Source organism: Python bivittatus, unplaced genomic scaffold (assembly GCF_059951505.1).
Source record: "Python bivittatus isolate LINGU-HERP-01145 unplaced genomic scaffold, Pbiv_v1 ctg000810_np1212, whole genome shotgun sequence".
Taxonomy (NCBI): domain Eukaryota; kingdom Metazoa; phylum Chordata; class Lepidosauria; order Squamata; family Pythonidae; genus Python; species Python bivittatus.
The window spans coordinates 46,856-61,548 of record NW_028277111.1 but is presented as its reverse complement, the minus strand read 5'-3'; the positions used below and the strand labels follow the sequence as shown (position 1 = coordinate 61,548).

Sequence of the window (14,693 nt, the reverse complement as noted above, 5' to 3'; positions counted from 1 at the left end):
CACTTTAAGACAAGTAGACTTCAACTCCCAGAATTCCCCAGCCAGCATGGCTGGCTGGGGAATTCTGGGAGTTGAAGTCTACTTGTCTTAAAGTGGCCAAGCTTGAGGAACACTGCTCTGACCCAAACAGGAATTGGTGGGACCTACCCTAGAAAGGGTAGAGGCGTGTCACCTAGCAAAACACCCTAGAGCTAGTTGCTTTGGAGTCATCTCTAATTAGTGTCAGTAGCAAAAGAGTCTGTCGACTCCAAAGTAGCTAAGATTCTGGGCATTTCCCAATCTGATCAGCCCGCCGCAACTTTGTGCTGACTCTAATGTGTTGTTCCCCTTGTTCATCCCTCTTTTCTGTGGGCCTTTCCCCACTTCTGAGTTAAAAGGTTGCTCATGATCTCTTTTTGCTTGAGATCATGAGCAACCCTCGCGCCGCTCCTTGAGTCAGCAGAAACTATCTTGGCATAAAATAGCCTGTCTCCACTGCTGATCCCTCTTCTGCATTTATTGCATCTGTTCGGGTGGCAGATGTTGGATCGTGGTGTCCTGGTTTCCCACGTACAGGCTGTATTAAGCCAAGCAGTTGGTTAAACCTCTGGATTTGCTGCCCTTCCCCCTTCTGACCATCAGTGCAAAACCACCACCCCATTGCACCAGGGCAACAGGAATGGAGCAGAAGTCGATGCAGGATCCTACTTTCGGGAGAGCACACCTTTCAAAACTGCAGCCCTCCGCTAGTGTGCTGGGTGGATTTGCAGAGATATGAAGTAGGGAAATATCACTAATTCCACCTACCTTCTCTTGTTAATGTCCAGATAATGGATCGGAGGGGTCCACAGGATCGGAGACTTTTGTCAAAATGGCCATAGCAGCATCACCACCATCACCACACAAACTCTGCCCCTTTCATTCATGCCTGCAGTGACTCAACCCAGGTATTAAAGGGCAGAGCTTGTCGTGCAACCGTGCAAACCTGAATATTCATCCTTCCATAGCCCCCCATGGTGCCACAACTCCCAAAGAGGCCTAGACAACACCCAGATTTACAGGAATAGAAATCTTGCTTGTTCTTTTATTGGCACACACACCAACACAATGAAGGGGCATCTGAGTAACACTGGAGATTAGCACCAGGACTTTGCACCATGACTAGCAGTGGGCATGAAGAAGCATCAAGAGGGCATCAAGCGGGCATTAAGAACCATTTCCTCCTCCTCGAATCATTTTATTTATTTATTTTATTTAGAGGCCACCCAACTCCCAAAAATTCTGGGTAACTTTAAGAAAAAAATACAAAAAGCAGAAAGAGATCATGAGCAGCCCAAAGTCAAACATATCAAACAACAACAAATCCAGTAGAAGCTTTGTGACATGACGCTGTTATAAAGCCTGGGAGAATAGCCAGATCTTTAGTAGCTTCCTGAATATCATCAGGCTGGGAGCCATCCAGATCGCTTTTCCCTCACCGTTATAACTGCGAATGGTTGCTAAATGAGGCAGTCGCTAAATGAGGACTATCTGTAGTTTAAGCCTATCCTAAAACTCCATGCGTGACTAGTTACACAGGTGAAACTTGAGGGCTGCCAAGGGAATTAAGGGAGGGGGAGTGAGGATCCAAGCAGATAGAGTGATTTCTGCTTCCTGGCCACGCAAAGACCTCATTTTGCAGGTTCTGTGGCCCCCACCCGGGGCACCAGCCGCACCAGGAAGGGCTTACAATGCACAAGAAATCGAAAGGATCCTTTGAGGTCAGGAAGGCATCCAGCTGATGAGGGCAAGAGTTGGAAATCTCGCAGGATGTAAGCAAGGAAGAGGAACGACTCCATGCGGGCTAAGGCTTCCCCCAGGCACACCCGTGCCCCACAGCTGAATGGCACCAGATGCCGTCGGGCATCAGCAGAGGCTTCACCCTCCAGGAATCTCTCTGGGCAGAAGGAAGAGACCAGTAGGATTAGCAAGGAAAGAAAGAAATCCTTTCCACACATCTTAAAGTTGCCAAGGTTGGGAAACACTGGGTTAGAGGCTTGGATGGGGCAAAATAAATTAAAAAAAAAAACCAGGAATAAGCCATGTATTCCCTTTCACACCTCACACTAAAGCTTAGCTGAAATCAATAGATGAATATCAAATCATAGCTTCAAGCCACTTGGAATGTTATTCCCATAACCTTGTTAAGTTAAAAACAAATCACATTATGGCTTAGCATGACGTGCAAACCCAGCTTTTCTCTCTCTTCCGTCTGACTCTCACTCACATACTTGTACATCTAAAACATGACATAAAATTCACACAGATTTCCTCCCCAGTCTGTGTCTCTTTCTCTATAGCCAGGTTTATACATTGTGCTAAGCTATGGTTTCCTTAAGGGTACTTCACTGAACAACGCACAATCGGGTTCACACAACACACTAAGCCAAGAAAACTTCATTATGGGTTAGTGTGATGTATGAACTCAGTCTCTCTCTCACACACACACACACGCACATGGACGCACACACACACACACACACTTGCACGTGGGAATACCTGGCCTAAACTCCAGCGGTCGGTGCCACTTGGTCTCATCATGGTGGGCCCCATAGAGGTTGGGAATGACCGTTGTGCCCTTAGGGATGGGAAACCCAGACAGACTTGGCAAAGGGTATCAGAGGGAGAGGAAAAAAGAGACAAAATTATATCAGCTTATGCTACATCATAAGAAGGTGGCCCAACCTCCCTTCTTTGCTTCCATCGAATTGTATTATCTACTGTTAAGGAGTCTCATTCCTCACATCATATGAAAAGAGCTCAGGGTAGGAAAATCCCTAAAAAAATAAAACAGTTTAAGGGGGTCTGAAAGACACCAGTTTGGAGAAGTCTGACCTAAGCAAATGAACAGAGGGGGCATTTTAAAATGTGGGATCTATACTATGTATATCTGACCTGAAGTGATATGGCTGAAAAATATCTAGTCTATATGGCTTTGCAGTGGGGTTTCAGATGGGAGAGGAAACAAAAGCCCTGTTTGGGCCGTCTCTACACATAAAACCAACAGAAAGAGAAAAATGAGGCCTATCCCATAGAGGGATGAGGATACGGTGTCATGAAGTCACCATTCAAATGAGACAACTTATAGGCTTGTGTTGGAGATCATGACGCAAGTCTGCATTTGGCTCATCAGAGTGATGACAATCTGGCACATCCTCGTCATTCTGACATAACTGTAGCTTTTTAGGGGTGCCAAAGTATCTTGGAAGAGATTTTTCACCGTCCTGGTTGCATCACCTGGACAGCCACCCATTGCTGGGATCACAGGCACCCGATAGAAGCCACAATGATGTCAGAATGACAGGGCATATATCATGAGGTCATCATGGACAGAGTGTTACTTGTTCTCCCTGGACCCCACTGCTGTTGCCCACGGGAGAGACGTCTGCCCACACACACTCCAAGACATCTGCAAAAAAGCACATCTGCAGCTGATTGAGAAGAATTCTCAGCTCCCCATCTTTCACCACGAGCACCAACCGGCCTTGCTAAACTATAACCCTAAAACAAGCCAACAATGGAATAACCAGATACAAATGTTTCCTTTGGAAGTCTCTGAGCTGTGCCCATGTTCTTTCCCCATGTTCTGGCTAATGGCACTCAAGGTTTTTAAGCAAAAAAAAAAAAACTTGATGCCACAAGCTTGATGTCTTTGACTGTTGGCCAACCAGGGTCATGGATATCCAGAGGGCAGGGAGGCGGGTAGAAAGAGCACCTGGCAGAACGCAGAAGGAGGGGAACCAGGATCCCCTTCCTCAAGCACAGATGCATGAGGGGGCTTCTCGAAACCTGTTACCTGGTGTTGCGGATGGTCATGTGGGGCAAAGCCAGGGGTGCTGAGGGGCGCAGGCGTAAGGTCTCCCAGATGGTGGCCCGGAGATAAGGTAACTGCTCCTGATCACTATAGGTTGGATCACGATGGAATCCGATGACTGTGGTTAACTCTTGGTGGATCTGCTCCTGAATCTGGAGTGGCAGAGAAAGAAGAACCATGGTGGGAAGAAAGAAGAGAATGCAGGTAGTCCTCATTAAACGACCATTCGTTCAGTGACCACTCAAAGTTCTGATGCCCGCATTTATAACCGCAGCGGCGCTTGAACTCCCCCCACCTGCCTATCTCCTCCCCGCCATCTCTGCCCTTCGGGCCGCCCTGCACTCTGCCGTCCCTGCCTCCCCCAACTGACCTTCTCCGTCTTCTCCCTCCCACTGCTGACAAGACGTGCCCGGGCCAAAGCCTCCCAAGGCCACAGCTGCCTTGGGAAGGGCCAGGCTGGGCACGCCTCATCAGCAGCGGGAGGAAGAAGACGGCGAAGATCAGCTGGGGGCGGCTGGGGCTTTGTGGTGCGGGGCTTGAGATGACATTGCTTGGTGGGGATGGCAGTGCCCGCAGCACCGGGGCTGAAGTAGAGGCCTGGGTGATGGAACGGTGATTTTTAGGACTAATTTGAAGAAGGCAGCAGAAACATTATGCATGGCCCAGAACTACCTTCACTAGCTGCTGGGAACAGAGCAGATCAAGTTACAAGCCCGTCCAAATCCTTTCTCTTTGAATACAGCATTTCTTATCAGTTAGAGCTGATAAATAATGGTCTTGCTTGGTAGCTAAAAAATCAAAAGGAGTCTGGTAACACCTTTTCCAACTAACCAATTTTATTAAAAATAAGGTGCTACCAGATTTCTAATCTTTAGCTACCATAGAGGAACATTGCTCAGTAGCTGTCCTTCTACCTAAACTTTACAGTTCTATATTTTTTTAGGGCGAAAACAGTGGGCCATTAGCAACTGAAGAAAAAAGATATAAAGAACAGAACAGCTAATTAGTTTTATTAATTTATTATTATTGATGTTATTAATACATTCATTTTTATTAATCATTTATTTGTGTAAATCAATATAATGTTAATAAATTATATTAACAATATATTGATTTACACAAGTAAAACCAGTTAAATAACTGACCCTCCTAATAGTCAAAAAGACTCGTAAATCCAGGAAGTTCCATTAGAGATTTGGAGAGAAACAATTCATAGGTTCGTTTGCCACCAGAGAGTTAATGTTTTGTCTCATAACAGGGATTTTTTCCCCTCTGAATCCAGTGAGAGTGAAATCATCTGAGGAATTTAGCTCTAATATTAGTCATGAGACCCATTATGCTGAGGACATGAGGACACAAATACCAATTGTGGTGTTTGGTTTTCAAATTCAGACGATTGGAAACCTGAACTTTTCAGCAATCTCCCTAAGAGATTGTGTTGGCATCAGTCTGTTAATGGCCCTAACAGTTAATGAAATGTCAAGCTAAGAGTCAATAAAGGATATCAAACAATCAATCAATCAATCAACAGCTGTCTTGATACGGGGCACCAATCAGCCAAGAAACTGAATAGCTAATGACACCATTGGAAGGAGACCATCAGAAACCGATCAGCAGAAGAGTTAAGATGGATGAAGAACACAGCAGTAGCAGAACAAGTGTGGAGAAGAAAGGAGGAGAAGTCACAGCCTGTATCAGGCCAGTGGGAAGATGGGTGTCCACAGGGGAGGCAAGTCACATCACGTTTATATCATTCATGTGATGACATCATAACACACATGACATCATTGTGACTTGCAACAAATCCTTATGAGTAGGAAGCAGGGTAAAGTTCGGGAACAGGAGAAATCCCACCACAGGAAGCTGGAGCAGAGTGCTTGGGAAACAATGTAAGTAGTGTTTCTCAGCCTTGCCAACTTTAAGATATGTGGACTTCAACTCCCAGGATTCCCCAGCCAGCCATGGCAGGTGGTGAGGAATAATGAGAGATGTAGCCCAACAACTGGAAGATCACAGCTTCCCCAGGACTAGCACAGACCTTTGACTCTCTTCCATGACCTCTGCATGGAGAAAGAAAGAGAGATTTGAAGCAGGAGGAGATCTTTGACAGAAAGCCAGACTTGGCCCAAAGAGAGAGAACCTACTTTGATTTAGGGGACCATGCCCCCCAGCAAACTGTTCATCCTACCTCAGGATGGTGCAGCAGGAAGGCGATAGCCCAGGTGAGCAAGGTTGCTGTGGTCTCAGTGCCTCCAATGAGCAGGTCAACAATGGCCATGTGGACATGATCCAGCAGGAGGCCAGTCTCCCCCCATTTTCCAGTGCCATGGTCACGCAGAAACTGCAGCATGTCATCCAACATGTCCTGGACCTCTGAAGGGCTATGTGACTCCTAAGAAAGGGAGGAGGACGTGCAGCAAGACAGAGCTGATTTCATCCATCTATTCATCCAGTCGATGAGCAATCAACCAGTGCTCAAGGCCCAGTCCCAATAATTCCTTGCCTCTGACCCTGTTGATAGGAATTGCTCTCCAGCAGCCTCTGAAGAAACATGCCTTCTCCATCCCTGCAGGAAACCCTGACCCATTTTAGCATGGTTGTAGAACTGGAAGGTCTTCTCATCACTCCTGCTCTTCAATGAGTAAATCCCTCCGCTCATATCATCCTCTTGTCTATGGGCTTCCATGAGATATAACCTTAACCTAGCCAATCTCACCTGGTGTTTCTTCATCTGGCCTTGGATCAAGGCATCCCGGCTTTTGACACAAGACAGCAGGTGCCGCAAAGTAGGGTTGGGGAAGACCTGGGGCACAACAGAGGATCCGAATGAAGTTGGTTTCAGCATAAACACTCAGAACTCTTACCTCTCTACTACATTTCTTCCTGCCTTCCCTTTTTTGGATGTGCCAGACACCTTGACCATCCTCCTTTCACATTTTAGGAATATTGCTCCTTCTTCACCAAATTTTCTTTCTGTGTCCAGAGAACTGTGCTGTTTTCCAACGTTCAGTGGTTGATCATTCTCCTTCAATAGTCGGAATGTGCATGAATATTCCGTGACATTATAGTAAGCCACACAACATGTCAGGATCCGAACTACAATCTAAGATAGCTTTCCCAATCTGGTTTCCTCCATATGGGATGGCATTTAACTTCCACGTTTGCTGGACATGTTTGCTAAGGATTATGGAAGTTAATGGTATCAAAAAGTGGAAAGTTTATCTAAATCCTCTTGAAGAAAACCCCTATTCATTCCTGCATGCACACGTTCATTTATACAGACACAGAGACAGAGACAAAAACAGACTGAGCTGATATCTGCCCCTGATTTTGCTTCAGAAAACTAAGGAGGCAAAGCCTTGATAAATATGAGGCAATTCAACATGTGTTGAGTATCCTGGCACATAGAGTTGAATGCAAATCTGTCCAAGATCAGCCTGACATACTGACCACCATTATACCAAGTTCGTACATTTCATTCTGAAAACTCCAGCAATATGATGCATGGATATTTTTATTTTTAACAAAATAGAAGACCTGGATTATTACTTCCAAATATGAAAAAAACAAAACAAAGCTGTGATCTTCCTATCTGTCTCTGTCAATCACAGCATCCATGGGAAGGTCAAAAAGGTCAAGACAGTGGTTGTGACTGCATGTTGAAACCCTGCCCCTTTTTATGTGTGGATGTAAAAGGGGTAGGCCTTCCATCATGCGTTTGCAGATGCCATCTTGACTTTTTTGACTCCTCCCTGACAGATGCCCCTGGCTCAGATCTAAATTGTTGCAAACCAGCCTTAGATCTGCACCCTCTAAATTGTTTGGATATAGTCAGTTAAAGGCCAAATTAATCATGCCCATTGCTTTGGACCAGTGTTTCTCAACCTCAGCAACTTTAAGATCTTAAAGTTGCCAAGGTTGAGAAACACTAGTATATAAATATATTAAATATTGTAATAGTATAGTTGTATATTAAATATAGTTAAATGTATTGTCATTCATTCAGAGAGCATTTGAGCTTTGCAGAAAGAGAGAGGGGGAGGGAGGGAGGTAAATCCCTCAATTTCCATTCCGCTACAGTCCCCTTCTTCAGTTTAAAAATAAACTGGTACCATCACCCAATTAATTTCCATAGGTGAGGAAGGACTAGCAGTGTTTCTCAACCCTGGGGACTTGAAGATGTGTGGACTTCAACTCCCAGAATTCCCCAGCCAGCAACTGAGGTAGACCTTCTCTCCCAGCCCCCAGGAAGGAAAAGGCCAAGGCAAACCCCTTCCAAAAAAACCTTGCCAAGAAAACTGCAGGGACTGGTCACCAGGAGCCAACACTGCCTTGGCAGCACCCAAAAAACCTCCAACCAGCCCTTACCTTGAAGATGGGAAGGAAATCAAGAATTTGGATGGAAGCAGCGCTCCACTTTTCAACCAGCTTGATCATGCAGTGATGCATTCCTTCTACGGTGGAAATGTCCTATGATGGATGGAGAGACAGAGCTAGCTCAGAGCAGCCAAGCCACTGGAAACGCTGCTGGTGCGTCAGCAGAGGACTTAGTGCAGCAGGTCGGAGGACTCACCACAGCCCCAAATATCAGGGTAGAGACGACCGAACAGGCATGCAGGGAAAAATCGTCTGCCACATCCACAGGTTGTCCATTGTAACTACGGAAAACCTGTCAAGGAGCCACAAGAGAGAAATATGCCTTATATCACACAGACACAGACCCACACACATATCACTGTAAATAGCATCCAGCAGGCCCCCACCCTTTCCAGAAAACCATAAACATCTGGATCTTCTCCCATGTGCTGGGCAAGATGAAGATGGAGTCAGAAGATAATGCTGTTGGCTGCATCAAGGGAGATTGCTTGCTTTATTCTGCTTTTATTGTGTGTTGCTTCTATCTATCTATCTATCTATCTATCTATCTATCTATCTATCTATCTATCTATCCATCCATCCATCCATCCATCCATCCATCCATCCATCCATCCATCTTTTATCCTATGAAGAACGGCAAAAGGAACTAGGTCTGTTTAACTTAACAAAGAGAAGACTGAGAGGAGACATGATAGCAGTCTTCCAATCCCTGAAGGGCTGCCCCAGGGAAGAAGGCATCGATTTCTTCTCCATAGCACCAGAGGGTAGAACAAGAAGCAGTGGGTGGAAGCTGGTTAGAGGGAGACCCAACCTGGAAATAAGGAGGAATTTTCTGACAGTGAGAACTACTAAGCAGTGGAACAGCTGGCCTCCTGGAGTTGTGGGTGCTCCATCGCTGGAGATTTTCAAGAAAAGATTGGGCAACCATTTCTCTGAGATGGTATGAGGACTCCTTCCTTGGGCAGAGGGTTGGACTAGAAGACCTCCATGGTTCCTTCCAACCCAAGGATTCTGTGATTCTATGATCTTTTGTGCCCAAAACTGCTTAAAACTTCCTTTAAGCTTTTGGTGACGACTTAGTTGTCACCATTTTCAAATTTCAGCATAACGGTTAGGTTCCCATTTTATCTTGTATCTGTGTTGTATATTCATTCATCTGTATTTATTTACTTATTTAATTTCTATAGCCGCCCATCTCAACCAAGTGACTTTGGGTGGCGAACAATGCTAAAACAATAAAAACAACTAAAAATGATACAAAAAATAATATATACAGTATAGTCTAGCCACCTTTGGCAACTGCTTTTATGCTTACTTGTTTTATGTATTTATATTTACTTGCTTTCTGTGCTACTTTTTATATATATAAATTCACATTCTCTGAATTGCCTTTTTTGGAATCTGAGTTTTTTTCTGACGACAGTGGTGGAAAATCCCTCATTTTAAGAAGGAATACGAGCTTGCTATAAACCACTGTGAGTCTTCCTTGCTTCAGCAGGATGCAAAGAGAATACCAGGAAGGAAATAAAGTGAAGAGACCCATCTTTAAGGTTATATATATTCTTGTATATATTTTTGCATACGTACGTATGAATTTTTGCATATCTATATATGAATTTTTTTTTGTATGTATTTTTGGTAAAAATACACATTTCTACCATATTTTAATACTATTCTTATGTAGGATCGGATTCCCTATGATGGGTCCTGTGTGTCTGTGTCCCCCACATTGTTTCTTCCTTTGCTTTTTATATTATAATTTTATACTTCTATACCCTTTTCATCTTGTATTGTTTTTGCTGGTCTTTGGCCATAACAAAGGTTTTCTGTTTGTGTTAAAGTCTTCACAACTGATGCTAATGATGCCTTCTGCAGACGTTTTAATCCGTTTTATGTTTTTACGGGCTTGCTATAAACCACTGTGAGTCTTCCTTGCTTCAGCACGATGCAAAGAGAATACCAGGAAGGAAATAAAGTCAAGAGACCCATCTTTAAGGTCACCTTGGAGAGGTGTCGAGCCTGGTCCTGCACGATCTGCTCCATGTCTCCCCGCAGGCGACGCTGGAAGGCAATGTGGGCGAGTTTGCGTTGCAAGCGCCACGTCGGCGTGTAGTTGCCCAGGGAGAGGTCTTTGCCCCCCTTTGAAATCAAGTGCGCTGCAGAAAAGATGTAGAAGGAGAGGTTAGAACAGTGTTCCTCAACCTCAGCAACTTTAAGATGCTTGGACTTCAACTCCCAGAATTCCCCAGCCAGCCATGCTGGCTGGGGAATTCTGGGAGTTGAAGTCCATGCATCTTAAAGTTGCTGAGGTTGAGAAATAGTGGTTTATGGCTCGGATGAACCCAGCAAAGTGCAGTTTCTTCCACAATCACAGCCAAACAAATCCTATTTCTGTGCAACGTGCGAACCTCCATCTCACAGGGGTTGGCAAACAAAGCGTCTCTCAAGCCACGATTTGATCTCAGTTTATAACCAGAGTTACAAACAATTTGGGCAACCGTTACCCAGAAAGCTTTGAGGGCGTCCAGCGAAGTCAGACCATTTCCGCATCAAAGCCTCCCGAATTAATTCGGAGCTGTTCAGCACCACCACGACTGAGCAGGGACATCCGAGGGAAAGATAGAAAAAGGAGAAGAAAGACAGATTAAAAAACGTCTCTTTCTCAAAGCCAGTCCCCAAAGCCCCCAAACATTCCTTGTTTGTTTGTTTGGAAAATTTATATTCCTCAGCTCAGTCTTAGGAGAGACTTTTTTCATTAGTATTTTTAAAGAGAGAACTGAAAGCCTTTAGAAAGAAGGATCTGGGCTTGGGCTATGGAGATTTAATTTCCACGTGCCTTGGCTAAATGTGAAAGTGTGACTTGCGTGTGTTTTTAAACTACCAATGCCTAATTTTGCTTTTTTAAGTCAGGCTCACGACCAGCCGAAGACACTGGGTTGTCTTGATGAAACGAAGCCGCCGATGTGAGCGAGACCCCAGTTGCCCCTCAACATCCATGGATGGAGAGTACTGTGGAGGACACCCAAGGAAAGCAAGCTACTTTAGGGTCTGGGTGCCCAACCCACCATTCGTGGGCACCAGTGCTCCCATATGGGTCTCTTGTGGCACTCACCATGCCCTGTGCCCCACCTGATTGGTTGGTTTTTGCAAAAATCAGTTTACTTTTTTAAAAAATGGGAAGTTAACATATTGCAAAGCCAAGGTGTCTATCTTCCCTCCCTCCCTCCCTCCCTTCTTTCTTTCTAAATCATGGCCCCCACGGTGCCAGCCATTTGGTGAGAGCACCTCCATATGCTCTCAAGAGTACAAGGGTGGTGACAAGGCCCAAGGACTTGAAGACCCCCTAAGCTCCAGGGCTTCGGGCTGCCTCCTGCTCCTGATCTGCTCTCTGGGGAGGCTGCCTCGTACTGTCCAAGATTAGGGCCAGCCCTGTAAAGCTGCCATATTCACTGAGTGAAGTGAGGGCAGCAAACGTGTGGCCCTTCGGGAACTTTAAGGTATGTGGACTTCATTTCCCAGAATTCCCCAGCCAGTAGGGCCATTGCAAAGCATTCTGGGAGTTGAAGTCCGCCCATCTCAAAGTTGCCAAGGTGCAAAAACCCTGCTCTAAGGGTTACTGGATAGCATCTCCCATGCTGGCTGAGGATAATGGGGAATGGAGTCCAAGGGCATCCTTAGTACAAAAGCAGTGTTACCGTTTCCACTGTGTTCCTCCCAGTGAGGATGCTAAAACCTGTCCTCGCCTGCATCATATGAGACTGGGAGACAGGCTGACATGATCAAATGTCCCCCCGTGTCAAAAATAGAAACACATCCCTAAAGATCCATAAACCTGGGACTGCCCTCCCACCAGAATGGAGGCAGTGCCAGATGGGAAAGAAACGGGCAGCTGGCGTGAGACCTTTAGCTGCCTCCTTCAGTGACCGAGCGAGGAGTCGGGCCGTTCTCCAGCCTGGCCTCCCTCCAAGGTCCTCGAGGCCGCAGAAGGACAGGCAGGCCGGGGAGGACAGGGCCAGAGAGCTTTCGGCCACCCTGCCCTGAGCAGCTGCTGAGGCCATCGTAGGCTGTGTTCCCAAAAAGGAGCCTCTGTGTCGTAACACCGCTGGGAGAAACCTCCAGGAGATAAGAGCTGCTGAACAGGAGAACGGGCCAGCTCAGGCCATGGACTCTGCCTAGCTCCAATGAAGGAGCTTCCTTTTTTTTTAGATTTTTTTCATCCCACCTTTCTTATTTTTATAACTCAAGGTGGCGAACATACCTAATCCTCCTCCTTCCTCCTATTTTCCCCACCACAACAACCCTGTGAGGTAGGCTGGGTGAGAAAGAGGGACTGGCCCAAGGTCACCCAGCTGGCTTTCGTGCCTAAGGCAGGACTAGAACTCACTGCCTGCTCCTTCTAGCCCGGAGCCTTCACCACTAGACCAAACTGGCTCTATTGAGCCATTGCTCCAGTTTTTAGGAAGTTTCCCTTCATGTTTAGGTGAAATCTCCTTCCCCACAATTCCCCCCCAATTGCCCCCTTTCATATACCCCCAAACAGCCACCGTGGGTCACCCTCTTCTCTCCTAAGGACCCCAAGCGATTCGGATCGCAGCTCAGTCCTCCAGATCCTTCTCCATCCAGAGCGCCCGTTTTGCTGGAAAACGCTTATTTATTTAACCCCTCTAAGCCACCCAAAAGGGAGAAAAGTCTGGAAACCCTCTTGTTTTTCCCAGCAAAGGCACTGTTCCAAAAGAGCACCCTGAAAAGGCTTTAAAAGCACCAAGAGGAAAACGTGGGAAAGAAGCAGGAAAGTTTTGAAAACACACCTGGAAGCCAAACGGCAGCGAAAGAAAACCAAGCAGCCTCTGGGATATGATACAATTCGTTTTTGAAAATTAAAAACCTCCCCAAACATATAGGCTTTAACTGGACACACATACCCCCAGTTTATCCCCAACGCCCCCCCATCCCAGTCCAGCCCCCTCTGAACACGCTCAGGAAGTTCACCTTTCTTCCCGCATCGGAGGCGGTAGATGGGCCCATAGCGCTGGGCCAACTGGAGGAAGTGGACGGGCAGGTCAGCGTGGAACAGGTGGTGCAGGTTGCCAACCAGGGGCAAGACCGGGGGGCCTGGGAGCTCCCACGGTTCCCTTCTCCAGCCCAGCCCCCCATGGCGCCGACTCAGGAGGGCTACAGCCAGCAAGAGGAAGACCAACAGCCCAGCCAAGAGCATTGCTAAATCAGCTGGGTGAGGCCCCTCCCGGGCCTATAAATGCAAGCATATTCAGAGTGGGGCTGGGGAGGAGGAGGAGGAGGAGGAGGAGGAGAGACCCTGCCCCTCTCCAAAGCAAGGGGGCCACCCACCAGCCTTCCCTATTCCACCTCCCCAAAGTTGCCAGTGCCTCCCCACCCCCATATCTCTCCAGGCAAAAATAGCTTTTTCCCCCTGACCGCAAGAATCGGTCACCCTGGAGGCCAGCGCGGGCCCCATCCTTGAGACGGTGACAGATTTATCTTTGGAGAGCGACGCTTTTCTCCTTGACTCCGTCCCGAGGAAAGAGAGCAATTTTTTCCGACCCTCCCAAGGACAAGATCCATGTCAGAAAGGTATATTGGGTGTTCTTTTTTCCTTTTTCCTTCTTTTTTGGGCTCCCCCCCTCCGCCAAATAAACATGGGCACTGAAAACAACGCTGTGCGAGGAACGTGTCTTCCTATTGCAAGGATAGAAATCCATTGTAAGACGTTCGTTGTTAAAATTCAACCAACGCATCGCTCTCCCTGGGGCATACTGGCTGGGGCAGCCGGCAGATGGTCGTGCAACACATCTGGAAAGCAGCAGGTTGCTTGCACCTGTTATAAAGGCTGCAAGTTGAGGCACAAGGCTGCCCCCCACCCACCCCCCGGTGCCTTCTGCAGCGAGGGAGCAGAAGCCTTGAACTGGAAGTCCTGCCCTTGGATGGAGTTTGTGGGATTGGAACGGCCGCTTGATTATCTTCTGATTCAATAACTAAATGAAATCTGATTTTATCTAGAATATAGTTGTACGTTTGTATTTGCATCTAATACAAAGACATGTGTATGGATTATGTGTATGTGTATATGGATTATTATGCATTTGTAAATATTGTATATACCCCTTTTTCAGGTTTGCCCTTTATTTTTTCCAAGAAAATAAATGGTCGCCAAAGGTATGAAGCAACTTTCAAAGTTTTGCATTTTGTATGCTTCCTCATATTACTGGGGTTTGTAGTCAGAACTCCCCTGCCTCTTTTTTGGAGTGACTCTTATAGGTACCTCAAAATTCAGCTGCCCCGTTTCTCATTTCACTTTTCCCTGCAAGTAGTAAAGTAGGTAGGCAGAGCTATGGGTGGAGAGCAAAAAAATCTGCTTTTCTGCTGATGGCGGTGTCAGAAAATAAGCTCACGAACATGCGTGCAACGTGCATGGAAACTGAGCGCCCCCATGCATGATCTTGCCACGTTAATAGAGGAGCGCTTAAGG

General features: G+C 46.5%; 1 protein-coding gene across 1 annotated transcript; it reads right to left on the bottom strand.

Moving 5' to 3' along the window:
* Window positions 1–1,465: 1,465 nt before the first annotated feature.
* On the bottom strand, window positions 1,466–13,424 carry CYP21A2 (cytochrome P450 family 21 subfamily A member 2). The gene is made up of 10 exons (XM_007439618.2): window positions 13,199–13,424; window positions 10,714–10,803; window positions 10,211–10,365; window positions 8,406–8,501; window positions 8,201–8,302; window positions 6,549–6,635; window positions 6,021–6,224; window positions 3,815–3,984; window positions 2,518–2,621; window positions 1,466–1,915 (listed from the first exon to the last, which is right to left on the bottom strand). The coding sequence occupies exons 1-10, from the start codon at window positions 13,422–13,424 to the stop codon at window positions 1,650–1,652; spliced, it is 1,500 nt and encodes a 499-aa protein (XP_007439680.1). The 3' UTR covers window positions 1,466–1,649.
* Between the last annotated feature and the right edge of the window lie 1,269 nt (window positions 13,425–14,693).